This window comes from Lagopus leucura, unplaced genomic scaffold (assembly GCF_019238085.1).
Source record: "Lagopus leucura isolate 7727_CA_CO unplaced genomic scaffold, USGS_WTPT01 Super-Scaffold_100008, whole genome shotgun sequence".
Classification (NCBI taxonomy): Eukaryota; Metazoa; Chordata; class Aves; order Galliformes; family Phasianidae; genus Lagopus; species Lagopus leucura.
The window spans coordinates 23,538,339-23,565,552 of NW_024962265.1; the positions used below are offsets into that span (position 1 = coordinate 23,538,339).

Here is a 27,214-nt window from a genome sequence, read left to right on the forward strand (position 1 = left end):
CTCCTAGCGCTATTGTTCAGAATTATTCCAATCCAGTCTCTGACCTTTGGACTCCTTTGCCACAGCCATTTTTTGGCCAACTATGGTTCTGCTTTCTCATGTTCATGTTTTCACAATAAAGTGAAAGACTTGTTAAGTTCACTGGTCTCACATCATCTGCAAACTGGTTTAACAATGCAGCACCATTTGAAAGGGAAAAGGAAAGTTGACTTTTCTTCCTGGTACTTCATTTAAAACTGCTAATGGCTCCTGAAAGCTCGGATTTCTACTCCAGTTGTTTGTTCAGGTATCAACCTGAAGTGTCACAGCAAAGCTGGAAGAGTGTTTAGAAGTCTGTTCATCTTTGGAACACTGATTTATTTTGTAATTAGCTTACCTCTTTCCTCGCTTTTGAAATGATATGGAAGTTATAAATGCAAGTCGTTAGAAAGGTGGGAGAAACAAGTGCTGGGTCAACATTCAGACTGCAGGTACAGAAGATTCACAGAGTTTTTGGCACAATACCCTTGTTTTTGACTGGATTAAGATAGACTGAAATAGGAAGAACAGCTCAAGCTCCTCAGAGCTGTAGTGTCAGACTCCTTTCTCCAGGCTGAACAGGAGACTTGGAAGAACCACAGTTGAGCACACCCTTGTACCTCTTATGATCTTGGTGACATATCTTGTATTATCACTGTATGTAGTGCCTTACCTAGGAGAAGGCAGTATGATGGCATCTATGCAAGGGCGCAGCTGGAGCCCTTTCTGGCACCTCAATGGCACAGCAAGGTTTTGAACATTCCTACCACTGAAAACCTAACGTCCAGATACACAGCTTGTGCAACAGATGCTCAGTTCTTAGATTGTACACATCCTACAGTGCTGTACTTCAGAAAGTCAGCACACGGGACAGGCAGACGGCTGAAGAACTTGAAAAGAAAACATTTAATAGTCATCGTACGCCAAGGAAATCAGTAGTTTTCTTCCACTTAGAGAACTTGTGGCTGTACAACACTCGTGGCTGTAATTTTTGTCAGATGCATAAATGCTTCATTTGCAAAAGAAGAAGTAGCCTGGTTTCCTGGGATCCGTTTACCCCATGAAGTCCCTTCTTTATCTCAATGGACAAAAACTCTTTTCTGCACCTAAGAAATGTTCCACAGGCACCATGTAAGGTAACTTTTGCCTCACCTCAGGCAGGCTTGCAACCTATTCATCCCAGCAACCAGCATTCCATTAGAGAAAATTTTTATCTGCAACAAGAGGCTGTGAACGCTGCAGGTCTTGCATTTGTAGTGTTGCACCAAAGCCATACCTCAGCCTCCTGTGTTATCATTCCTAAGTGATTTCTGAAGTAAGTTTGAAGGGTAACTCAAACGTTGACTTGCAAAATGGAGAACTACATATCTATTCAGAGAACTGCTCCAAATTCTTTCACTTCTATCGGCAGAACTGTACTTTGTACACACTTGACATTGAAATATATTAAGTTCATTCAAATATAAAACCAAAAGGAGCATTTTGGAATGATATGGATTTGACATGCGGACTGTTCAGTGGATGAGGAACTGGTGTTCAGAGGCTCAGTGTCTGGATGGAGATCAGTGACAAGTGGTGTCCCTCCAGGGGTCCGTACTGGAACCTGCGCTCTTTAACATTTTCAGTAGTGACATTGACAGTGGGTTTGGGTGAACCCTCAGCAAGCCTGTGGATGACACCAAGCTGCAGGGTGCAGCTGACACAACCAAAGGGCAGGATGCCATCCAGAGAGACCCAGACAGACTTGAGCAATTTGCCCAGAGCACCTGGGTCACGGCAACCCCCACTGTCAGTTCAGGCTGGGGGTGTAAGGGAAGAGCACAGGCCTGAAGAGGATGAATTGGGGGGACAGATGGATGGCAAGCTGGACATGAACCAGCAATGTGCCCTTGCTGCCAACTGGGCTGCATTCACAGTAGCATGGCCAACACAGCGAGGAAGGTGATCCTACCCCTCTACTCTGCACTGGTGAGGTCTAACTGGGAGTACGGTGTGCTCATATGGAGTCCTCAGTACAAGAGAAATGTGGATCTGATGGAGTTCACCTAAAGGAGGGCCACAAAAATGATGCAAGGGATGGAACAGCTATCTGAGGACAGGCTGAGAGCTGGGGCTGCTCAGCCTGGAGAAGAGAAGGCTGCAAGGTGACCTGAGAGCACCCTTCAGTATCTAAAGGGGCGCTGCAAGAAGTAACTGGACAGACTCTTTAGTGGGGTCTGTGGGACAGGACAACAGGAAATGGTCTCAAACTAAAAGAGGGGAGGATTTAGATTGGATACAAGAACAGTTTCTTATGATGAGTGATGAAGCACTGCAACAGCTGCCCCAAGGGGTGCTGGGTGCCCTGCCCCTGGAGACACCCAAGGTGAGGCTGGACGAGGCTGTAGGTGTCCCTGTTCATTGCAGGGGAACTGGTCTAGATGGCCTCTAAAGGTTCCTTCCAACTCAAGCGATTCTATGATTTCCTACAAGTGATTATTAATAAGGGTTGACTCCTGCTCCAAAGAAAGCCAACAACAAAAACCACAACCAACCAACCGACTCCTTATTGCAGGCAAATTTGAAAGCCCCAAGTCTAGAAGCTGTTTCAAAGCTCAAGATACTTCAAACAACCAGCAGACAGGCAACAATCCCTACAAGTGCCTCCTAATTAAAAATAAAAGCCTGACTTCTTTGCCAATGCACAATTGCATTAATTTGCAAGAAAGGATGCATGATGAAGTCCAAATGTTTTTCACAGTATATATTCTTATGAGGCAAATATTACCAACTCTTATCCTCTCTTGTGTGAGGAGTACATGGGTAAAAACCATGTTGTGCACCCCAAATTACAGATAAGTCAATCAAAGCAACACTACCAGTAAGAAAGCATGACAAGTATTAACTCTTCTGCTCCTTTCCTCCAGCTATTCAAAGAAATTGACTTTTTTTAATTGGATGCAAATGTTCACCTTTTACAAAAAAGGAATGTATTGTTCAGATTTATCATGGAGTTGCCACTGTCAAAAACTGACACTTCTGCAAGGTTATGAGCAAACAAAGTTTAATCTAAATCTAGTTCACAGGATGCAAGATTTCAGTTTTTCCAGTAAACAAATGTGGCAGAAGCTGCGTCTGCATCAGCGAGTAACTCAGTATGAGAGGAGAGGATCCATAAAATCAAACTGTTGGTGCTGAACCTCTACACCTACACTGTATTAAGTCTGGAAATTTGAAAGCTAGATTGAATGTGATTGTGCAGACATCCTCAACACACGGGTGGCTTCACGTTGTCTGAAGGACAAACCACTGCTATGGCCCCATATCCCTCTGAGGAGCTGGAGTTTGGTGCAAAGCCAGAGCGCACCTCGCTGTGCAGATTTCTCCACAAGGAAGTGAACTCCATGTGCCAAAGTGTGCAAAACACAAGAAACAGAAGTGATGTAACTTGAATTACAGTGACAGTAAAGCCTCCTTCTACTTGTAGTGTGAAAACAGTCGTACAGAAAAAAGGTTGTTCAGGAGAATTTGAAAGCAGAAGTGCAACCCCTGTTTCTTGTGTTCACAAGGAGCAATTATTTACTTGCATATTAGTTAAAAATAATCCTCAGTGGAAGGGGGAACTGAGATGCATACGATAACACATTTCATAAACACAAACCTTTTACAAGTCCATATCATAAGCCATAATACCTAGTACAGCAACATTGCACAATACAAAGCTTGTCTTTATATTTAAAAAATAGAATATAAACAAGAATTAGTTCACATTGACACAATTGCCACAGCAAAATTTCTCAGAAAGTGCTTTACCTACACAAAATATCTTAAAGCCCACCAAATAAGTTGTAAAGTTCTACAATTTAACAATACAAATTAGAAAATAAAATAAAAATGCAAGTGACATCCAAAACTTTTGAGAGAAATTAAGAACTCATGATGTGCCATCTTCCTCAACTGAATTCCTGTCAGCTTCCTCTGGGGAGTCATTACTCCCAAATATGACATAAGGTACAATCCAGAAAAAGTAATGGAATATTTGTTTTACTTGTAAATTGCTTTACTGACACTAACTGTATGGATTTGATGTGCAAGGCACAGAACTCCTCAATACGTTTAGTCTGAGATAAAAAGGTACAATACAAGTTTATTCAACTAAATCTGTGGCTGAATTGAACATCCTACAGGGATGCCACTTTTTGAAGACAGGAATTGAGACTACCATGGAACTGAATGAACAGAGAGGAAAGCACAACCACGGAGTACATCACAATAAAATACCTCTTTATTAGGAATATATTTAAAATTAGCCTTTTATTTCAGATAAGAAAAATAGCATTCTGACTTCCAGCCAGCGCTGATTCTGATCACACACAACATTCTGACAGCTAGAGTAGTTATCTGCACCACTGCTGCCCACGGACAGTTCTCCTAACTGTCCATTCACTGCCTTTTATTCTTCTTAAGTATGCAGAAGAGAATACTGTAGCAAGGCTCGTATTTAGATCTTAAGGAACATGGACAGACTGACTAGACTGCGACTTTGGATGTGTCATCAGCTCGTGTACAACTTTACAAGCTTTCTTTAAATAAGAAGAACAAGATGGTTCAAGAGCTGATCTGTAAAGACAACTAAGAAGACAATTCTTCAGGAAGGCTGTTGTAGAACAAAGCTCATTCTTCTACTGGACAGTTCAGAACTGTAAAGTAGCAGCAATTTCAAGAACTTCAGTCAGCTCCATCCCCCTTTAAAAGAAAACACTGACGAACAGCATACAGGGGCATTGCTATTCCAATCCAAATAGAAACCTACCTTTGGTGAACATTTTTATACTCAGTACAAGATCAGATTCTCTCTCTTGCTATGCTGTAACTTACGGTTTAAAGTGATTAACAGGACCATGCTGTAAACAAAAATAACCCTTGTGTAAGCTTCACTTTTTGGAGTCTGCATAAGTAACTAACGTCTAGAAAAAAGAAGCTGTTTGTTTTTCCATCGTGAGCATAGAGTTGCATAGCATCTTTTGGAACAGGCTGTCATCCAACTAAAAATGAAATCCACGCATTCACTGAAGTGAAATACATAATTTGTAACAAATTTTGCCTTTTCTTTTAAAATTCATTTCCAATATCAGATCTATCAGATGGGGAAAGTATTCTCCAGAAAAAAACCACGTTATTTTTATCTTGCAGTTTCTTCCATATGAAGCTATAAGATACACATTTCAAAAAGAGTTCCATAGGCAGATGCTTCTAAAATGTGGGTGGAAACCATGAATGATGACAGTACTACAATAGATCTCCAAATACACTGGAAATAGCCAACAGGCCACAAGTTTGTGGCTGTTTTAAGCAACACTCTAAAGATAAATACCAAAAATAGGCTCTGTCAGGAAGCAATTTGATACTCAAATAAATAGAAAATTTGCATTTTAATGTCACATTGAATTTTAGTACATTTCAATCCAAGGAAAAAAAAAAATGACAGACATAGTAACGAGTACAGGGTTGTATATATATTACAATATGCCTTGTTATAATACACTTGTGGCTTTATGACAAAAACTTTAGGGCAGATGGAATTTAAGCTCATTTAAGTAACTGTCAGGAACAAAGCATTAAGTGGATTTCTGGAGTAAGTACTTTTATTTAATTTCAAAACCTTAAAACAGCATTAGACCTTGGACTTTTCTTAAAAAAAAAAAAGTTTTGTTAATACTAAAGAAGTATTCTCAAAGGTTTAAACAAGGTAGAAAATGCTTTCCCCAAGATGACATACAGTGGAAGGGTAGATTTCAACAGCTAACTCCACGTTCACCTTGACCTAGAAATACACACTAGTGATCTCCACAAGGAATCCAGCACATTTTGGAAGTTGTCCATTTCACATGAAAGCAAGAGAAAGGGTTATCATATGCAAAAATATTTTCAAACTGTTCTTAACTTGTAATCGGAAACTAAAGGCATGGTTTCTTCATTATAAAAAAATAAAGGTATAACAGAAACTTTAAAGGAAAATACTCAGCTATACTGAAGTTGCAACCCTTTGAAGAGAAAGAAAAAGGAAAAAAAAAGATCAATTAGCTAAGCTTTGTGCTCTAATCAAACTACTTACAGTGATTTTCAATGGCAAAAGCCCATGCTGACTGGGTGATTTGACAGTTCCAAATACCTTCTGTATTTTTTTTTTTTTAATTTTATACAAGGACAATAAAATGATCCAGTCATGCAACGTTCATTTTAAGCATTCTGCATCTCTTTTCCAATCTTATAGCTAAGAATCTTGTTCCAGTCAATCTTGGTGCGGGTAACTGGCAACTGCCGACGTAAGGCCTTGAATGTAGTGTCCGACATAGTCTGGTAATTCTCACTGATTGCAGTCTGTTAAACACAAAGTCATACAAAGATGCATGAAAAACAGAACAAAGATGCTACATAGAAAGTTAAATGACTGACTAGCCTGTTAGAGGCTTAATACACTGAAATATTTTATGAATAAAAGATGTTTCTCCTAGATTGAAACTATTCAAAGACAGTTCAACAGATGCAATAAACCTGGTTCTAGGCCAGGGGACTCAGCAACCCTCAGTGTGGTTACTCAGCAACATGAATGAAATGTTGATCAGAGTTAGCTCATACATCATTAACTGCACACACCAAAGTCTCCCACTGTTATTTCTGGGGGATGGCTGAGTCAGTCAACATCACAGCATGACTTAAATAGAATGCATATGATACTTAGCACAATTTTACTAATGAGTATTTCTTTCCAAGCTGACTGAACAAGGTGTCTGAAACCTTATGTTAAAGACCTAAATGAACATGAAACCACTTCTACAAAAGGCATCTAGAACAGCTGTACTTCTCTAACTTCAAAATGACTAACTCAAAATGCATAATGCTTACAGTCATATTCAGCAAAGCTGTGTAAGAGAGCCTCCTCCAAACAAAATCTGTACAAAAATTCCACTTAAGGAATGCACTTGGGATGAAAGGGATGAGAACCGCTGATATTTAAAACACAGTAGGGACCTCAGAGATTCATCTTCTGCTCTCAACAAATGACTTACACTATTATTATGTAGGCGAGTGCAATCACCAAAAGGTTTGGAAAGGGAAGGTACACTTAACAGCAGCATGCAATCTACTTGCTTGAAATGACATAATCTTAGCATCAAGGTCGCTAATTGCAGAACAGTAGCTCTGGTTAAATACATGATAACGTTTGATTATGGCTGTGGTGCTTTTATCCAACCCACCTGATACTCATTTTCCGCAGCCTCCACAATTTTTATAAATTCCTTCGCCGTCTGGGCTTCGTTCTAGACAAAGAGAGTGTCTGAGTCAGGCTGGATGTACTGCATGGCTCTGTGAGGACTACTTACATTTTGTTTGTTCCACTATCATGAGAGATTGCAGAAGACTCCATGAGAACATGTTACCATTTAGTGACTAAAACACAACTGAACTCAACACTCATCCAACAGATATACGCCACATCCTTTCTTGTTACACCTTCATTAGTCGTGCGAGTTCAGAGCACAAACTAAAATTATGAGGAAACAAATCAACTAAGTACACAGCAGTACTGGTTTATTTACATGAGTCAAGCTAGATTTAATTGTGGTAGGAAATGATGTTAAGAAATTAGAGCATTTCAACTGGAACAAGCATAAAGATTACTGTAGAGCTCATTAAAATGCCTTGATTAAAAGCTCTGTTTTGATAAAAAGACATAAGGAAAGAACAACATTTGTAAGTATGAAAATACACACGCCTCTAAACATCAATACTTTGCTTGTTTTAACACTATCAACATTTAATCTCCAGAACAACTTAAAGAACATCTGCTAAACAAAAAATACACAAACTACAAACAAACAACAACAACAACGACTCATCTCCAAGTATTCTAAATTAGACAACTCAGCAGAGGCAGGAAACACAAATTATATGCAGTCTTAAAAAAAAACCACTCAAGTAAACATTACAAAAATGAGGGTGCAACAACTCAATTTCCAAAATTCATCATGATTGACAGCAGTGTTTTGATGCCTCATCCTTAAGCACATAAATTCTTGTTTGTTTTAAAAATAAACAACAACCCTTCAGTCAATTTGAAGGCAAATTATCTAAAGTGCTTGAAAGAGGTGTTAGGAAGGAAGGGAGTGTTTAAAAATTTAGAAACCTCCGACTTGGGTCTTGGTGACATTCCTGAAGGGACATCTGCAGCAGCAGCTGGAAAGGTAGAATGTGCAATCCCTTGTGCCTACCCAGGTTTAGTTCTTTGAGTTTAATTGCCACTGGCGACAGAAGTGCTAATAAAAGAGCAAGGCTGGACTGCATGGCTGGAGAAAAGCTATGGCAGGCTCAACTAGAACTGCTTCAGAGTTTCAGAGAAAACGCAGGTAGCAGCTGTGAAAGTGTTCCTGAACACGGCAGAAAGAGATGAAGGTGCTAGAGAGCAAGCAGAAGACTGCAGGACGAAAGGGCTTTGACTTTTCAGCGAACCGTGACAATGATTTCAAAGGCTCAGAGAAAAACTAGGGAAAAAAAGCAACCCTCACTACAATTATTCATAGTTCCAGCAACAAGACAACTTTTCACTTCACTTCTTTCACTTGTGCTCATTGCTGGTACAAAATCACTTCTTTGCCAAACAACAAAAAAAGAAGTCATTAGGGCTCCTTTTTTTCTACCGTTCTGCCTGTGTGAGATAAGAACCTCTACGCGCTCTGAAGGCTTTAGCCATGGCTAGAAATTGGTAACCAGCAGCATACTTGCTTTTGTTCTACTAGGAGGCAGGAAGGTTATGTAAAAGATGTTTTTCCTACTCATTGGTCTTCTAAATTGCAGAACAGGATTAAGTTTCTTCCAATAGAAAGAGAAGCAAAAGCTACTGAAATGAGACCTTCTTCCAGACAGTTCCTCCTGAAACATCTCTTAGTTGAATGAAAGACTGAACAGATCTCTTTGCTTAGGGGGTGAAAAGTAATTTTATATCTACAGCTACAGAAGTGTTATCTCCTGGCACTACAGTCTGCCATTCTCTATGCTGCCATTGCATCTGAAAAGCCAACAAGCCTTGCTTTATATTAATGAACAATGTTCTCTATTGATGAACTCAGATTTTGAGACCCATAGGGTCACTACTAGTCTTTATCTTTAAAATACTTCTAATATTCATGCTTAAAATCTCACTTTACCAGTTTAACTTCTCTGGCTTAAATTTTTTAAGGAACACCCCAGGATGAAATCTTACCACCTGTATGTATCACCTCCAGAAAGCAGGAAGATTGTAACTTCAAAAGCAGCAGTTCATTTTGCAATAATACCAACTCCTAAAGAACATCTGCTACTATTTCCAAACTTTTATTTCAACCCTGTGCTCCTCATTGCTACAAGTACTGGAAAGAAAACTTTAAACTCCACAAGTGTTAATACTTCTCAAGCTGAAGCATCTCTGAAAGAGGTTTTTGTACGGAAGCCACGATGCTGAAAGCACCAGTTACAGACTGGGAGGAAATGGAGGAAAAGTACTCACTACTGCTTCTCAACTGCCAGCATCTGCTTCCTAGTTCTTAGCACACCAGTTACGTTGCCATAAACAAAGCAGTACTACAGGTGATCTCCTAGAAGCTGCACTAATAAAGTGGATTATTATAACTCAAACCTTCTTCATACTCAAAAATTAAATCTATAAAACACTCTGCATACCAAAATTTAAATACAACACAGGTGTAGAAAGACAAGACAGCAAGCTGATTAAAACTACAAAGTGAATTTAGCTTATATAAGCCACATGCAAGCACATGTTTAATCAAAACATTTTTAAATTAACATTAACTACATGTAATTGTAGTAATTTAAAATTATTAAATGTAGTTGTAATGTAGAAGTAGAAAATATTACATATAAAATATTCACAGATTAGAATATTCATTCTCATTCACACAGAAAAGAAAACTAGCCCTCACATTTCTAAGTCATTTTTTAAGCTAGCTTCTGTTTTTAAATCAGTCACTTCAGTGTACACATAAACGTCTCTAAAGTCCACTTACAGACACTGTTAGAGAATCCTGTATGTCTTTATGGCTCACAAGCTGAACATTACCATCTTCATAATAGTGAACCTACAGAAAATTAGACAAAAACCTCATTAGGTGTCACAGAATGTCATCATACATGAAGATCAAAACGTCGTAGGAATTACATAGTTTTAGAAAGACAACAGTGAAGAAGCTACTAAATTTAGAATAGTTTGGTGTCGATTGCCTCAAAACTATTTCATGCAAACAAGTTTAGGCTTTGATTAACAAGAAGTAGAAAACTTGCTACTTAATGTGATAACTTCACTAAAATTTCTTTAAGTGGTAACTTTAACATTTAACATGAGAACAGCTTTGGCAAGACTTCAGGATACACTGAAGTCCCTTTCTTTCCAGCTTTGCTCAAACTGTGTGCCAGGAATCATGCAAAATTAAGTTCCCCTTTCTTCACCTGCCTGTTTTTGATATCTCCCTCTGTTAGGTACAGCTCAAAACAAAACCAGGTATACATGCAGGCAAAGGAGCAATTCAGCACAAAGTTTGACAAAGGTAGTAAGGCAGAATGAAATTTATTTACATTTGAAATGTTAAATCTACAAACAGCTTCCTTGCGCATCCTGCAGGAGGAGGTAAGTGGTAGAACTCTACTCAAGCTAACTTTAGTTCTAAATTCAGTTGGGAAGGAGAGAAGGATCTGAAAACATTCAGGTTCTAATGAAACTATCAGAGAACTTGAAAAATCAGAAGCATATATGAAATTATGCGTAATCATTTACAATAACTGATGCAAAAGAGTTATGGAACTCTGACATTTAAACAGGTATCTTTAAAGATATTGCTATAATTTTTTATCAAGTCAATACAATCACTGTAACTGACGGTATGAGAAATAGAAACATTGATGCTGCACCCTACTAAGCAAGATAACATTTGAATGTGGTTATTAATGCACATTTGAATGGTGAATAAATACCATGATTTCATATACATTATGATTATGACATATGCAAGAGACCCTCACTTTTACACAAAGAGAGAACATGACATAGCAAGACAGCTATACCTAAGCACAAGAAGCATTTCCTGTAAGAGAAAATATTAGTTCATAAGACTCACTGTATCTTATTTTGCTCACAAGTTCTTGTTTTCCAACAAAAGATATCCTAAGTACAAGATTAGCTTATTTTCAAATCAAACATCACAGGCTGAAACTTCTATCAGCCTTTTTCAATCCAGTTCCTCGGAGGTGAGAAGTGCTTACTCAGTGCAAAACTATGAGCCCTTCCAATGAAACAAGAGAACCCAGTGAGGTATAATCTGGCCTTCTCTGCCATGATCCATTGGAGAGGGCTCAAATCTCCCCTGTGCTCTAAAGCCAATATCAGCACAAATACCTGCCTCACCAAGTTACATTCTTAGCAAACATCCAGACCTAACAGGGATTTAACATGGATGAAAAGTCAAATCTCATCCTGAGATTTCTTACGTCAAGTGAAATATGAGAATTAACTGCTCTGTACTATACCTCACTGCTGACATCCTTCTAGAATGCTACATCTGGGTTCAGAAGACTACAAGAAGGATGATGTTTATGAACAGAACCTCTTGGAAATGTTAACTAAGGAGGGATGAGAGTAACAGATAATCTAACAGATAAAATCAGTAACCAACACACTTATCAATTATTTCACATGCACAGCTGGGGCACGTCAAGCACCAAAGGGACTTAAGTTTTAGTAAAAGACTGCTGTTGCACAGTATTCACCTTGTGTAACTAAAATAAAATCAAAAATGAAAGAGGTTAAGACAGTTAAGACTCCCCTATATTGGAATGTATTAATAGAAAAAAAAAAAAAGATCGTATATGTGACCTTAACAGTAAATAAGACACCAGAACACAGGTGCTGCTGGAATTTCCCCCAAGGTACTTAGGAAAGATCTTATCAGAACCAAGGCAATGGCAGTATTGTTGTCATAAAGGCTCCCCAGTCGACTAAAGTCACGGTAAGTTTATAATCCAGAAGTCTGCTTCACTCCTTAAACTAAAGCACTCAAGGTACTTCTATATCCATTGCAGAAATTTAACAAAAATTTCTAAAACTTTGAAACAGAATTCAGCATTCCCTAGTGAAATAGGAATGCCCTAAGCAAGCAAAAAGCTCAAACCTTTAATTGCTTCCCAAAACATGCACTTTAATAAACAGAAATAATGTCTTGATTAATTATACAAGATAGTCATAAAGGACAAAATCAGCTTGAGATGCACATTTAACTCAATTCCCTGTTCAGGCTACTTTCTGTTGTCATTTAATCCAGCAGGCAGCTAAGCATCACACAGCTGTTTGCTCACAGATTTCCCAGAATGAGATAATTGCCTGCTTGTTCTGGAAAATCTCCTAGACATTTAACCTGAAGTGAATGCTGTGGACAAAAGGAGTGTTTTGTTGCAAGACAGATTTAAATGATAGTTTATTTGGATTCTTCCCAAGTCTCAGCAGGTCTAGAAGTTACTTAGAGTGCCTACTATGACCATTTTGATGTAACAACAGAGTAACAATTGTCCACACTGAATATCATTCTAGCTTACAGAACATTGACCCCAAGTGGGAAACCAGACTCAGGCCCCTGCTTGGGTAGGTCTGAACAAAGCTACCACAACCCACAAGAACATACTAAGCCTCACACTGAGAATATTTTGGTACATCTTCCTTCTGAAATCAAGTCACTGAGCACTAAGGTCAGAGGCAAAAGTTACTGAGGGTGCAGAAAGAGGGAACTTGGCTCACATCTAGTAAAAGAAAAAAAACGGCAAAAAAACCCAAATGAACCAAAAAGCCCTCCTACACTGAAAGGCAGGCTGCAGTAAAATCCTAGTCCCTGATCCTAAAACTGTTTAAATAACCTCCTGCAAAATATGTGTACACATTCCAGGGAACCAATCCAGAAAGCCAAGTTTGCCTGCCTACCATATGACAGTCAGACTTGCTCTTGTTTCAAGAATTCTGCATTCCTGCTTGGAAAACATATTTCTGAATGCCTTAGAGCCAACAGAAAGGGAGAATTCTTAATGAAAAAGACCTAAATTGAAAAATTTCAGATAACAGAATGACTCAAACCAAAGGTTCCTATCTTTCTAAACAATAAGGCGAGTAATGTGAAAAAAAGCTACTGTCACTTAAGAAGAAAAAACCCCTCCTTCAGAAAGGGACTACCCTCAAGAAGCTTCTCTGTGTAACATAGAATTCAAGTTTCTACTGGCTCACTGTACAGGAAATAGGTACAAAACTGAAATAGGTATATGCCCATCCAAGATGAACACATCTTCTGAAGTCCACAGAATCGCTACAGTATTTTGCAAGAATCAGGCAAACATGCAGCCAAGTGGCTAACACTTCATTAAACTGCTCTCTCTCTTTGGCTTCCTGGGCTCCCCAGTTCTCTCAAAGTATTTAAACACATTGGCTAAGTCTCTCCTGATAACTGGACACTTCATTCATCAGGACAGTTTAGGATAAACATACCTGAATTTTCAAGATGCCAGCCACTTGAGTGGTTGAAGGGGAGATTGTAAACTTCCATTCTGACCTCCAGCGGCCATTCCTTTCAAAAATAAAAATTAAAAACAAGCAGATTTCAGCTCATAAATTAAGAGGAAAAAAACAACAAAATATACAACTGTCAATCAGAAGAAACAAAATACCCAGTGGAACTACACGTGCACTATGTCTTTCAAATCATAAATATTCAGCCCATAGCCAGTCATGAGAAAAACAGTTTCCTGGAATACTTATCCAAGACTTGGATGAAAACCAAGGACATCTATTAGTAAGGAGCTTTTAACAACAGGACTTAGCTTCTGAAAATATCTAAAGGCTTTAGTGTTCTTTCCTTCTTTATTAGTATACACATATAACCAATCTTTTTTCTTTCCAGGACCTGGAAAATTTGCTGGATCAGCCAAATTCACTTCAGCGCAGGCTATCAAAAAACAGAACAAAAGGAACCTTAAAGTAGCAAGACTGCCTGCTAGTGCTGAAACTCTAACTAAATCTTTCAGCTCTTCTACAATTTCTGTTCCAGAGTAACTTGTTCCCATCCAGTAGAAACAAATTCAGTAATCTTGCATAATTCCTTAAAGGAGTTTCAAACACTGAATAGCAGTATGGGGAGACTGTAGTTTCACCTGATTTCTTCCCTGTAAATCAGACACTTTCATTCTAGCTAGGAGGTTAGTGGGTTAGAAGGTTAGTTCAGTAAAGCTGTGTTAGGATGGTACTGCGGCCACGTCTTCAATTCCCGCTTTGTCTGCACTTAAAGAAGAAAGTTTCAATACTCTGAGATCCAGTTCTGCTACAGCTAGGTGTAAATTCCAGAGCACTCAATGATTTCTGTAGTACAGGTAGAAAAGCTTGGTAGGGAAACATGAATGGTGTACGTGCACTTGTCTGACGTTAGGATAACCAGTGTGATGCCAACAGTGCAGTTGTTCAATGCACTGTATTTCACTGTATTTGTACAAAAACTTACCAAAAATTTTTTGCTTGGAACTGATGGCTCTCTATGCATGCAATAATGGTTTGCTGTCCATCAATTGTTTTACCATATACCTTAGTTAGAAATGAAAAAAGCAGAGTTAGCATTTCAGCTATCTTGTTCAAACTCAGTGATATCCAGTCCCAGTATATATTCCAATGTAAAATTCTATTTTACAATCAGTATGATTCTTATATAATACTCAGCACATAAAATATGATTATATACTAAAAATTAGAAAAGATTACAAAATCTAGAGGTTGAGTATTATAACCTGCAAAGGCTTTCAATGTTGTTTTTGTTTTTTTCAACTACAAATTTCAAGCATACAAACTGTCATGGCAGTCATTGCTACAAGAGTTTCAGACACCAGTTACTCTTTAATTAAAAAGTGATTCAAGCCTTTATAGATTATTGCTGACTTGATAAAAAGGTAGCTTTAGTTCTCTGCTTTGCTGTGCTCCCTAAAAACAAATAAACAAACAATACAGAAGTTCTCTTGTTGAAAGTGCAATCTGCTTTCCTTTATAGAAACTTGGGCACTCATCTGACTTACACAGGAATCCAATTCATCACGTTAAATCAGCAAATGAATATTCATTTCTTTACTAGATTAGTTTTCCATCAGGTTAATACAAAGCCCAGGACAGCTATCCACAGATCAGCTTGCCAAACTTAAAACAGTCACAATGCTACTTAAGTCTAGAGTTTTATTTCAAGAAGCTGCAGAACCAGTGATGCTGGTGGTAAGAATTTTTATATATTTTCATATTACACATTTTTACATATAGGATGAGTGATAGTTTGCTTTACTGACCGTTTTGTCAGTAAGCCAAATGGCAGATATCTGTATCTCATGCAATATTTGTTTATTTATTTCGTTTTAAGTAATCTATCAGGTATCCAGGATCAATGAGGCCAATCTGCAGATATCTACAGAAGGTCTCAAGCCTTTTCTATGAAAGGATTGAAGTAGAAATATAACCCATAGTAACTATCTAGTAACTATCTGTTGGTAGTTGCTGAAATATTAAACATCTGAAGCTTCCTCTGATCTCCATAACAAACCCCTGTGAAGATTAATTCTTCACAGTTGAAACCAACTATGCTCCTGGTTCACCAAGTTAGTTACAATTTCATTTAAAATTTTGCCTATAGGAGATAAAATCCACACATATGGAAGTGGAATAAAATTTACCATGAATTTACATAACTTTTTTATTGACTTGATGTTAGGAATTTAATTTGCAGATATTCAAAGAAACCAAACTAAGATAAGGCATCATAAGTTTTAAACAGACACATTCCTGAAGCAGAAAATCTTGTCTTCAGAGTCATGTATAATACCTACAGCAGTGCCACTGGTGGTACTCTTCTGTTTTTCCTCATACTTTTCATAGAATATAGTAAAGGATGACAGCACTAATGAGAGCACTTTTACTTTACTTTTCATTCTGTGCTACACCAATAGTTCAGTGGTTAGATAGCTTAGTACTTACCGTGCATACGCCATTCGGGTAGTGTTCTTTCACATACGCCTTCATTGCTGTTTCAACTGAATTTCTCCAGGATTCTATGGCATTTTCAACTTCATGGGGTCTAGGATCTGTAGCCTCCTTTCTTAAGTGATCAAATTTAAAAGAAATCTTGTTCTTGGGATCCAAAAATTTTCCATTTCCCAAATCACCATGTTCCGTTATCAAAACCTGTATTATGAAATTTCAGTTAATTGTTTTAGCATAAAATCAAGAAGGAAAAAATATCAGGCACAATTGTACAATTGTGCCTTTCAGTGCACACTTAACTGAAGATTCCTCAAGGAGTCACATTTTAAACATGTGCATGTGCATCAAGGGAGGAAGAAGCTAAAAGGAAGCACTGACACAGAATCAAAATCCAGATTACTACCCTCTTACTGAAACAAAAGGCAATCAGAAGTTCTTCTCTATTGTCTATAATGACTTCAAGTACTACAGGTAAACAGCTCCTACAGCTCCAAATCAGAATGCCAGGCAATAACACAGAATGAAATGGCGAGCTCTTTAGATGCTCTATCTGATTAACTTACTAAACAGGTACCACTGGTGGGCCATAACATCTATATTTTAGTAGAGAAGATATATTTCCTTTCCTTTGCTTTCCAAGCTATGTTCCAATACCAGAACATCTTTAAAAATGTAAGGAATGTCACTGTATTCTTACCTGCTCATCGTAACCGTCAATTTTTACTGGAGTAAACTGGTCCAAGTTGTACTGTGCAAATGCACTACAAGAGGGAAAAAACACCAAAAACCTGCATCAGGCACAATCTTTTTTCCTTAGTAAGAGACTTAAGACAACAGCTAATAATCTGAATGATAAAAAAATTTATTACTGCCTCATTATTCAGCAGGCCCTAAAATACGGCTCACCTTGATTCGCTCAGCACTGATACTGCTATTCCAATCATTACACTATGATTCACATTCAAAAGTCACCTCGTATGGACACCCACAGGAAGCAAAAGAACAGAAAATGTAAATTCCACTGAGTTCCTCCCTATTCAATTAGACCTCTCTACTCTTACAGAGGAAATTAAATCTGGCATGAAATACAGTAGGCATAATGTCTTCTTATAAAAGTAGGGTCTTCCCTACTTCTACAAGCCTACTGTCTACAGCATTTACCAATAAACAGAAAACAAAATGCAAAAATGCAGAGACAAATTCCAAAATCCAGGTCTCCCATTTCAAATGCAGCTGTTCTAACTGATCAGCATACAACACCGATTTCTTCGCTGCCAAAACGTTGCATCTTAATCAAAGATGCACAACGCTCACCACGGGGTTTTATTTGCAAAAGCACCGTTTGCAACAAATCACTTACTGCCAGGGGAAGCCTTACTGAACTGATTTTTATGCAACTGAGTACATGGCAGCTGGTACTTACTGGGCTGCTCCTTCCCTGAGAAGATTGTCATTATTAAGCAGCAACCGAACATCTGAAAGGAAACGTTTATAACACAGAAGTATACTTAATTCAAAGATTGTTCCAGTCACATAGCAAATGGCAACAAACTATTCAAAACAATTAAAGCCCAAACCATCCCATACCATTTAGATAAGTAGGCAGAAAAATCCATTGCTTCAGATTTTCTAATTTTGACTGAACTAAATGAGAATAGCCCTACTGAAATGGCATTCCTTCCAATGCATTCTGGTTAAGAAGATACAAGCCATACCCTGTAGGCTGTGTAGCAGCTCAAGGAATTTGTCAAAGAAGTAATTCTGAATTGCGTGTAAATGCTTTTGATCCTTAGTACTCTGACACTCAAGTCTTTGGCTAGACATCTATGACCAAATGTGTTGTGTGTCATCACCAAGCATGCTCTCTGTGCAGAGAGCTGTAACTACAAACTGGCTTAATAGCAGTTTTAGCAGCACTGCAAGAAGAAACTGTATTTGCTTTCAGAGATCTCTGCTCACCAGCAGTTTATTTCACAAGTACACTACAAGCTATGTTCAGGTATTAATTACCTGCTCACAGTTTAACTGAAGAACAAAATACTTCTCATTACATTCCTTAACAAATTTAAGCTCCTGTCACTCATTAGAAGTTTAGTGTACTCACCTTACTTCCTTATCTAAAGAGCATCTGAGTTACTGTAGGCTACAGCTACCAGTGTATGCCTTCTTACACTTTGTGTACGTCCACACACATCGGCACAGGACAAATGCAACAAGTTTTGAAGAAAAATAACATCTTAGATAAAGCTTAGGAATTAATAGCAGAGGGAAACTGATTTCAAGTCTCCTTACAGCTTACCTACATATTAGTAAAATGTAGGATGCCATAACTTAAGGGTTAAAAATGTTTGCAGGGGATTAATACCCTTTCCACACTGTATGCAGTATCCCTTTGTACATTCAAGGCTAGCTATTCAAAATTATACTCAAAGAGACATTTTGAGTTAGTTTGATTTCTACTGAAAAATATAATTGTAAATTGCTGAAGTAGGAGTGTATGCCTTGCAAAAGAACACAACTATTAAACCATGGTTGAACAGAAACAGAAAGCAGGCTCATTCTCACATCACAAAGAGAACTGGTAAGTTCTCACTATTCCACTTAAGCTCCAAGCTGCCTTATGACTGCAAAGCTTGTATGCCATGCTATAGAATCAGGATTGTAAAGTTCTTACAGCAAGTGAGCTCCTACAAAGCTAAGCTACAAGAGATTCAGGAGAGCAATCAGCAATACACTTTTGGGAACAGATGCCTTAAATGAAAACACGCAGCAGAAAGACACTTACCATTGAAAACCTCATTGAATTCCCCAGGAGGAGCATGAATTATGAATTTTGCTGCTATACGCACCTAAAAAACAAAAAAATAAGTGGTTTTATAGAGCTGTAATTATTTTTATTCACATTAATCATGAGAAGCCAGATAACTTCAACAACCAGACATAAAAATGCACAATTCCTGTTTCATTGGTTCCTTCACGCAGCACTGCCCTTTTTCAGAAACACAGAAGATGGATTTCCATCTCAACAGGACAGAGATGGCTACAAGTGACAGAACCAGGAGACAGAAGTTAAAAAACAAAACAAAACAAAACACAACAACCCACAAAACAAAACAACACAACTCCCCAGCCCAAAGAAAAACACCTGAGAACCATAACTTTTTTGCACTCAAAACACAGCAGAGGTCAGCACTTCCACTCAAAGTACGCATGCCTGCCCTGGCTTTTTCTCTACCTATACTTGCACAAGCACTTACACAACTGCGCAGTGAGCAAAATCAGAAAGGTAATCTTTCTTTTTTGCAGACCAGCCCCCCGAGCTGGCTTACTGCACTGCACAGCTGCACACATGTGCTTGCCAAAGGAACACAAAGCTGCTTTCTTCACTATGGAACAACCAACCTGAAAATGAAATACTACCTTACCTTACCAGTGCCCCTCTGCTCACTCCCTTTCATTCTTGTTTTCCCCTTTAAGCTCTTAAGAACACGCAGAACAAATAAACAAAAGGTGGATTCCCAACTTGACAAGAGTTCCTACTCTATCTAATTTACAACTATCCAAGTTGAGGACGCATTCAAGGCTGTCTTTCATCCTTGTCATGATATTGCTATTCAAATCTAGCGATTTGAACAGTATTTCCCATTTCTAACACCTTCAATTACAGTTCTGTGGGATAAAGATCTAGGAGATGCAACTTCTGCACTGTTTTGGTCTTTCTGTTTGAAATTAAGAAGTCTGTGAAGCAGGTACTTTAGTGACAAATACCTAAACAACCACAAAACACTTTACACTTAGACATTTACGGGTATATGAAACTGAAGAAGTAACTGTCTGAGCCTTCATGAGCTCCTGAATCAACCTGTAAGAATCTATTATTGTCTAGGTTGATAATAAACCCAGTGCTCAGCCAGGTTCCAGTCACATTCATGAGAGGTGATTCAAGCTCTGAGTGCCCTGACAAAGCACATGGCTGCTGCATCATCAGCCGAGTTCAAACTCAAGCAGACCCCAAACGACTTGCCAAGCAGCTTCCTGCTCAGTGCAAGTCAGAGCTGCTAATGGAAATGCTAATGGCTGCCCAGGGAGGCTGCGGAATCTCCTTCTCTGGAGATGTTCAAGACCTGCCTGGACACCTACTTGTGCGACCTACTGTAGGGAACCTGCTTTGGCGGGGGGAGGGTGCCGGGGGGGGTTGGACTCGATGGTCTCTGGAGGTCCCTTCCAACCCCTATGATTCTGTAAAATGAGAAGGCTGCCAGGTCTCAGCTGCCTCAATTGAATGCTGTGTTTTGGATTGCTGACAGCCTTTATCTGCTGCTTCAAACGCATACGTCAGAACTCCTCTTTGCAAGTAAACGCATATTTTGCATTATACTGAGGTAAGTGCCACAGGGCTTACTCTTTCATCGAAGGAGAAACAGCAGCTAGGTGGGAGTGCCTTGTTTTATGGCAGCTTATTAAAGCACTCACCCAGATAAACCCAACTGCCTTCTTTGACACAAAGGAATTTAATCTCATTCGCATAAACCAGAGATCACCCCAGCCAGCAGACTGGGTGCTTCTCCCCAGTGAAGGCACGCTGCTCCACCGCCCTGCAGGAGCAGGGGCACCCCGTACTGTTTGCAGTTCAGTGCTCAGACCAAACCAACACAGAGCACAGACACCAGCTAAGGAACTGCCTTAATGGGCTGCTCCAGATGGAGAAGGGCAAGGTGAGCTCTGGGCTCTTCTGCCAGGGCACTTGAATCAAGCGACCAATTACCAGAGCCTGGAATTAGGCTGGACTATGGGCTCACACCGAGGAGCAGCTATGGAGGCGTGTTGGATGAGGGGGCAGTTTGCAGGTTCTGACTTGACCCCAGAACTGCTCATCCTGGGCATGGCTGGGCCAGCTCTGGGCATGCTCAGAGGCAACATCTCCAGAGAGCCTGAGCTCTGAAACACAGTCAGGGGCAAGATAAAGGAAAACTCAGATGCTCAAACTGCACTTCAAATAACCATGTGGTTTGAACTGCAAATATGTGCAACGTCATATAGGAAATCTGCACTGCAACCCAAGTAATACCTTGTTTTCAGCTGTTCTGGTAATGCTACATTGATTTTGCTTTTTTTTTTTTTTCTTTTTTTCTTTTTTTGCTAGCAATACAAACTGCTTTTCTTCTTATTGTCAGATTTGCTGTAGTATGAATAATATCTATCCAGAAGAAATCAATAGTAACACATGTTTCCTCAGGACAGACTAAGCAAGATATTGCTTTCAGCGAACACTGAGTAGCAAATTAAATTCCTCACTACGACTTTCTTTAGTGCAGCAATTCATCATAGACACCACTTTCTAAATAATCACCATTGTGCAAATCAAGACATGTAAGGTACACTCATAACTGCAGAAGCCAGAAAGCTGCTGTCTATCAGTCAGCTGCTCTGTATTTTGCTAACCTACCTATGCGAACGGAGCCCTATTACAGCTAACCCACCTCTTTTTCAGTAGTTAAACCAAATTAACTTATTATCAGTACTTATCCAGTATTCTTATCTGACACACAAGACTGAAGATCACTTAGGGATTCTCTATTGCCAGAGAGTCCTTCCCAAAAGACACACTGAAGGCACACTTTGTGCTCCAAAGCCAGACTAACACTAAAGGAGAAATAAATGTGCTCCCAACGTGCCTCACCGAGCTCAACATCTCCCCCTTTTGGCAACAAGAAACCACTGGCTCAGGTACCACCCCAGAAAGCACGAGTTACAACACTGGAGCAGACAACTGAAAAGTGCTGGTTTAGTTAATTATTTAGACAAATAATAAGAGAAAAAAAGGATAGAGATACAGCAAAAGTACATTACTTGTAACACACAGCAATAAGCTAAGAAACACCAAGTGCAATGCAGTACAGATAGGAAATTAGGGCTTTCATTAAAGCCTAGAGGGATGCATGACAGTTGTGAGCAATGCCAGTCATTTGAGACACCGAGACTCTTAAAACTTGATCAGAACTGATTTCACAGTCAGAACACAAGGAACACAGCACTTCAAAGTCTAAGGGACAAACGCTTTTCATTCAAGAGAAACGCAGGCTGGCACAAAGTACGAGCACTTCATATGAACAGCAGCAAGAAGCAAAAATCCAGGTTATAACTGAGCATTCCTTCAAAATCTCAAATAGCCAGAACTGAGAAAATACATTATATGTCTCAACTTGTTACTCTAGTTTTTCCCAAACCATCATCTAAAACACCACAGCAGTGTTTTCCTGCTGTAGTTTCCAAGATTAGATTTACAGTCACTGTTTTAGTTAGAAGTCTTCCAAACAGCTTGCAAGAAATTGCAAACTTCAGAAGTTCTAATGATCAGTGCTTCACAAAAAAAACCCAAAAACTCTTGTGGGCAGCTTTTACTATCATTCTTTGCATTTAAGTGCACATTTATTGTATTTAATTAACTGAATGCAGAAAACCAATCTAAATACATCTTCCTAAAGGCTTCTGCAACTTGCTGCAGCTTTGAGGATTAATTTGGACAAGCAATAGACACATCGTAAGTGAACACAACTTCTTCAGCATTACGAAGAGAAGCAACCCCTGCTGCAGATGCTTTATTTCCAGTTGTAGATCAGAATTCACAGTGCGGACTGAAATGCAGCCTGCGATCAGTAAGTAAGAGTCAGCAAGACTGAATCACTCAGTGTAAGTGAAACCAAATACTGCCCAGCACATCAGTTAAAAGCTTGATTCCTATGTAGAAAATGATTGCAGCTAAGGTAAAAATTCAGATTGACGAGATGAAAGAAGGAGAAAAGGAAAGCTTTGTTGTATGCAATGAGTGTGGCTATCAGACTTTACTTCTCTTGTTAGAGATTGAAGCAGTTGTTATACAAACAAGCACCTAGATTCGGGCATGTCAGTATTTGCTGTTTGTTCAGATTACACAAGGACAAAGCAGTCACTTACTGAACAGTGTTTTGCTTTCATCCTTTTGCCTTTGTTTCCAATCTCTCCCAAGGCACACCATCACCCAGGTACACACACAGATCCTCCTTCTTCACCTTTTCCAGACTGAGCCACCATGAATTTTGTTTGAATTTAAGGTCACATGCAGTGACTTAAAATGCCCCCAAACCGCTCTTCCTGTTTCTGACAAATCGGAAGCTGACATTGGTTGAAAAAGCCCAACCTTCTGTGCTGCTTGTGCCTATATATGGCCATGAACACACGCTCAGACACGCAGGGCTCTCACAACGCCGTGCTACAGCGTCAGCTCTGCTGTGAGATACGCTCATTCCCAGCCATCGGCCAGGGTACACCTGACAAGAAGAAAGGCATTACAACCTTAGTCAGCTTTTCTTTTTTTCCCCCTTTAACTTATTTGAATTACAGTTGTACTTGTCAGGCAGCCTGACAGTTCCTTCAATGAACAGCCACACTGCAGAGGAAGAACACACCAGTAAGCAATATGCTGTGAAACCACATGCTTTGCCATTATTCCTTCCTGCACATCACTTACTGCAAGTTCAGCTGCAGATTCATGGCAGCAGGGAGACCCACCCTTCCTCTGCTCTCATAACAGGTTAAAGTTTACTGCTCTACAGCAATAACAATGAAACTGTGAGTACATACTAAAAACCCTTTTAAACTAAAATCTTTAAAAAACAACCAAAATAAAAAAAAAAAAAAAAAATAAAAAAAAAAAAACAAAAACCAAAAACAGTGGAGTGGGAGAAAAAACCTCGGTAATCCAATCTCACCCTATAGAGCCATGACAACTTTGCTGCTGATCACAGGAAAGGAGTTTGCTTGAGCAGTCGCCTTTATCAGCAATTACAGCAATTATTGTACAATGAATAAGGCATCACGCATCGTGCATTTTATGTTCCTGAGAGAGCCTCCACTTCCCTGTAAAACCAAATCTCATACTCACAGGTGAATCTACGTTTGGCAAAACAAGCAGGTGAGACGCCATATTTAGTAGAAGGGAGCTCTTTGTTCCTTCTCTAGGAGCAGTAAAGGGCCCCAAGAGTCTGGTGCCCACTGCCATGCCTTCTGGCATGGCTCTCGCTGGCTCAGGAAGCCTTTCTGCAGACAACTGAGCAAATGGCTCAGTCCTGACCCACTGAGCTCTATCTACAGGCAGCTAGGGGGGCTTCTCACAGCTAGCCCATAGCTGCAGGAAGGCTGACACTGTTAAGATTTCCAAGTAGGTGAAGAAGTTTCAATCCTCTGAAAAACCTGTCATTCACAGACAAAACCATGCAAGTCAGTCGGAGATCAGCACTACTGACAGTGGGACTGAGCAGAAGACTTAGCCAGCTTTATCAAGTTCTGAGTTTGATTCGAACTCATGTTTTGAGTTCATCCACGGCAGTTTTTCTCATGATACTCCTTCACTGCCCAATGAACAACTAAAGTGCTCTGGTATCTGGTACCAAGTAAAATTCACTTTGCACTGATGCATGTAGAATATCATGGAACACAGCCCAAGGGTCAATCAGCTACCTTAGAAATCACTTACAAGATACAATGGCTGATGAGCTGTCAGCATTGCAAACATCAGAAGAGTTCAGAGATTGTGAATCCTTCAATGCTTAAAACAACTACAAAAAAAAGCAACTGGCTTTCTTTAGAAAGGTACATACTTGGAACTCACTAGCTTCAGTTAATTAAATACCAGGGTTGGATACTCCTCAGAATGTTCCACCAGCAATTATGATACATCTTTTAAAATAAAAATGATCTGGGGGTGTTTTGCAAATGGCATAAACTGATCTGCTGTGCTGCTGCCACCAAAATAAATAATCTCCATCCCCTCTCACCTGGGTGCCCCATGAACCCAATCTACAAACTCCTTTGTATCAGCACTGCTTGTCTACTTACGTGAGCATTCAGAGAAGCAAACTGATGAAGCAAAAAATGGCTGTAGAAGGTGGCAAGAACACAGCAATCAATTCCTTCACTGTAAGAATTTCAGAGAACTGCTGCTTCTTGCTGCCAGCAGATTGGTGAGATGAATAAGCCTTCAAAGGGGCAGACAAGCTCTGAGAACATGCATGAGAAATGGATTACCCCGAGTGGGCAGCAAACCATCTCCTCAGCTTCTCAAGAAAACAAATTCACATCTGTGGATATGATTCCAAATAGCAAAGAAGCATTCTGGTATGTGCAGCATCTCACAGAGACACGGAGCAAAGGCTTCGCTGCCTTTGGTGGCAGGGAGGGGATGAATATGAAAATGACGTTTGCAACTGCTTTGCTTCCAACCTCAACTGAAAAAATGCACTATGGCATTCAATGCACTTCTCTTCTGGGAGAGCTGAGAAAGAGAACAGCAAAAATGTGGCTCTGTGGCACAGGAAAGGAGGGGCACATTCCACATCAACGGCTTTAAATGAACAGACATTTCCTTCATATTGATGCCTGAAGCTGCATTAAATCTGTAGAACAAATATTTTCCTCAATCCATTTAGCAAGTATTCTGTAAACTGAAACAATAAAGAGAAAAGGAACAGATCCTTGTATCAATCTAAGTCAGCCCCTGGGGACAAAAACGCCATATCATACTGGATTGGATAAATCCTTTCACTTAAAAATGGAATTTTTAAAAATAATACACAAGTATTTAATAGCACGTAACACCACCAGCTCTTAATAGTAGTGAAAAAAGTAAATCCTAGTCAAAATGAGACAATGAGGTACTTCAGATAGCAGTCAGCAGTAGTCAGTTCAAGCAATAGCCCTATCTGAAGTACTGACTCAGATGATGAAATTTATTTTCACAAAAAATAACCATCTTGAAAAGTGTTGATTGCTTTCACTCTGTAACGTCACCCACTTCCTATACACTAATTCAGAAACATTAGAACAGTACTGAACTTAGCAAAATATGTTTTGTTTGTAAACCTTAAACCATCAACATCAACCTGAAACTTCAGCTATCACCATCAGTTACTAAAATCTGTGAACAAAAAAAAAGTGCTGCTAATTAAACTATAGGGAATGGAATGTATCTTTTTTTGCCTGCATCTGTATTTCTCTGAAAGCCTGCGCCTTGCCAGCAGTGAGCTAGAGAACAAACAGGCTAGGAAAACAACAAACATACAAAGGGGATTCCAGAACTATTGATGGCACCACATGTTCTGCACTACAAGTTTGGGACATTATTCCTGCAGTGGTTTTACTCCAATTTATCTTTTCTGTAGTCCTTTTTCCAGGTATGCGCTTGAAAGCTCATACATATGAGCAACCAGGAAATTACCAAAACAGCCGAAAAAATTGAGAACATTGCAAGTTCAGAATTTATACAAAATCCAGCTTTTTATTCATGCATTGTGCTTCTAACAGCTCTTTAATCTCTGAGGACAACAGCAAATTGAAAAACAGAGGTGTGTCCAATAAATTTGCATCTAGTCCTGCTCTCAGGAAACTGCATCTGTGTTCTAAAGCACTCAACATGCTTCAAAACATCACCAAAACTTATTCTTTGGTACTGCACACTTCAACATAGTATTAAACCTGAACATTTTTAACCAATCCAGCACACAAAACACCACGTTGGGCAGCCAGCTAGGAGCTAGCCCAACCCCCCTATGATTTGACAAAGGATCTGATGTAGATTTACAGCTAGCTCTTACCCAGCAACCACTAGAAGGCAAGCAGCAAGGTATTTTTCTGATGCTTATTTGATATCTATCTGATCCATAAAAATCTCATCATTTCCTTGCAAGACTCATTCCTAGAGAATTGAAACAGCCGTGAAATCTTACACTTACTGTAAAGCAAAGTTCTTAACTTTTGTTTGAGAAGTTAAAAGCATACAGCATGGCTAACCAAACCTACACAAAAGACTTGGTAGTTCCACCTCCCCAAAGCAGAACCACGCCATTCTGCAAGCCCAACGCAAGCACTCCTCAGTTCCAGCAACCAGGCCTCTCTTTCTCAGCAGCTGCTGCAGAGCAGCATCCATCACAACGTGACAAATCCTCCATTTACATGTGCAGAATATTCATCCACTGTAAAACCTTTCTGAAGTGAGCCTTCCTATTAGTTCAAGCTCATCATTTAACATTAATTATTCCAAGGATACCAAGCCTGGATTCAAGAGCAGCAGGGAGTAAAAAGGAAGAAGCGCAGAGC

At 39.3% G+C, this 27,214-nt stretch overlaps 1 protein-coding gene across 1 annotated transcript in view; it reads right to left on the reverse strand.

Annotated features, from left to right (window-relative positions):
• Positions 1-4,260: 4,260 nt before the first annotated feature.
• The window catches only part of CAPZA2 (capping actin protein of muscle Z-line subunit alpha 2), a 29,553-nt gene continuing 6,599 nt past the window's right edge, over positions 4,261-27,214 (reverse strand). Inside the window, exons 2-10 of the mRNA XM_042872594.1 lie at positions 18,870-18,933; positions 17,508-17,559; positions 16,782-16,845; positions 16,079-16,285; positions 14,574-14,653; positions 13,568-13,646; positions 10,059-10,130; positions 7,257-7,319; positions 4,261-6,378 (exon numbers count right to left, since the gene is read on the reverse strand). Of these exons, the coding sequence (XP_042728528.1) occupies positions 6,238-6,378; positions 7,257-7,319; positions 10,059-10,130; positions 13,568-13,646; positions 14,574-14,653; positions 16,079-16,285; positions 16,782-16,845; positions 17,508-17,559; positions 18,870-18,933 (822 nt within the window). The 3' untranslated portion in view covers positions 4,261-6,237. The remainder of the gene's footprint in view (positions 6,379-7,256; positions 7,320-10,058; positions 10,131-13,567; positions 13,647-14,573; positions 14,654-16,078; positions 16,286-16,781; positions 16,846-17,507; positions 17,560-18,869; positions 18,934-27,214) is intronic.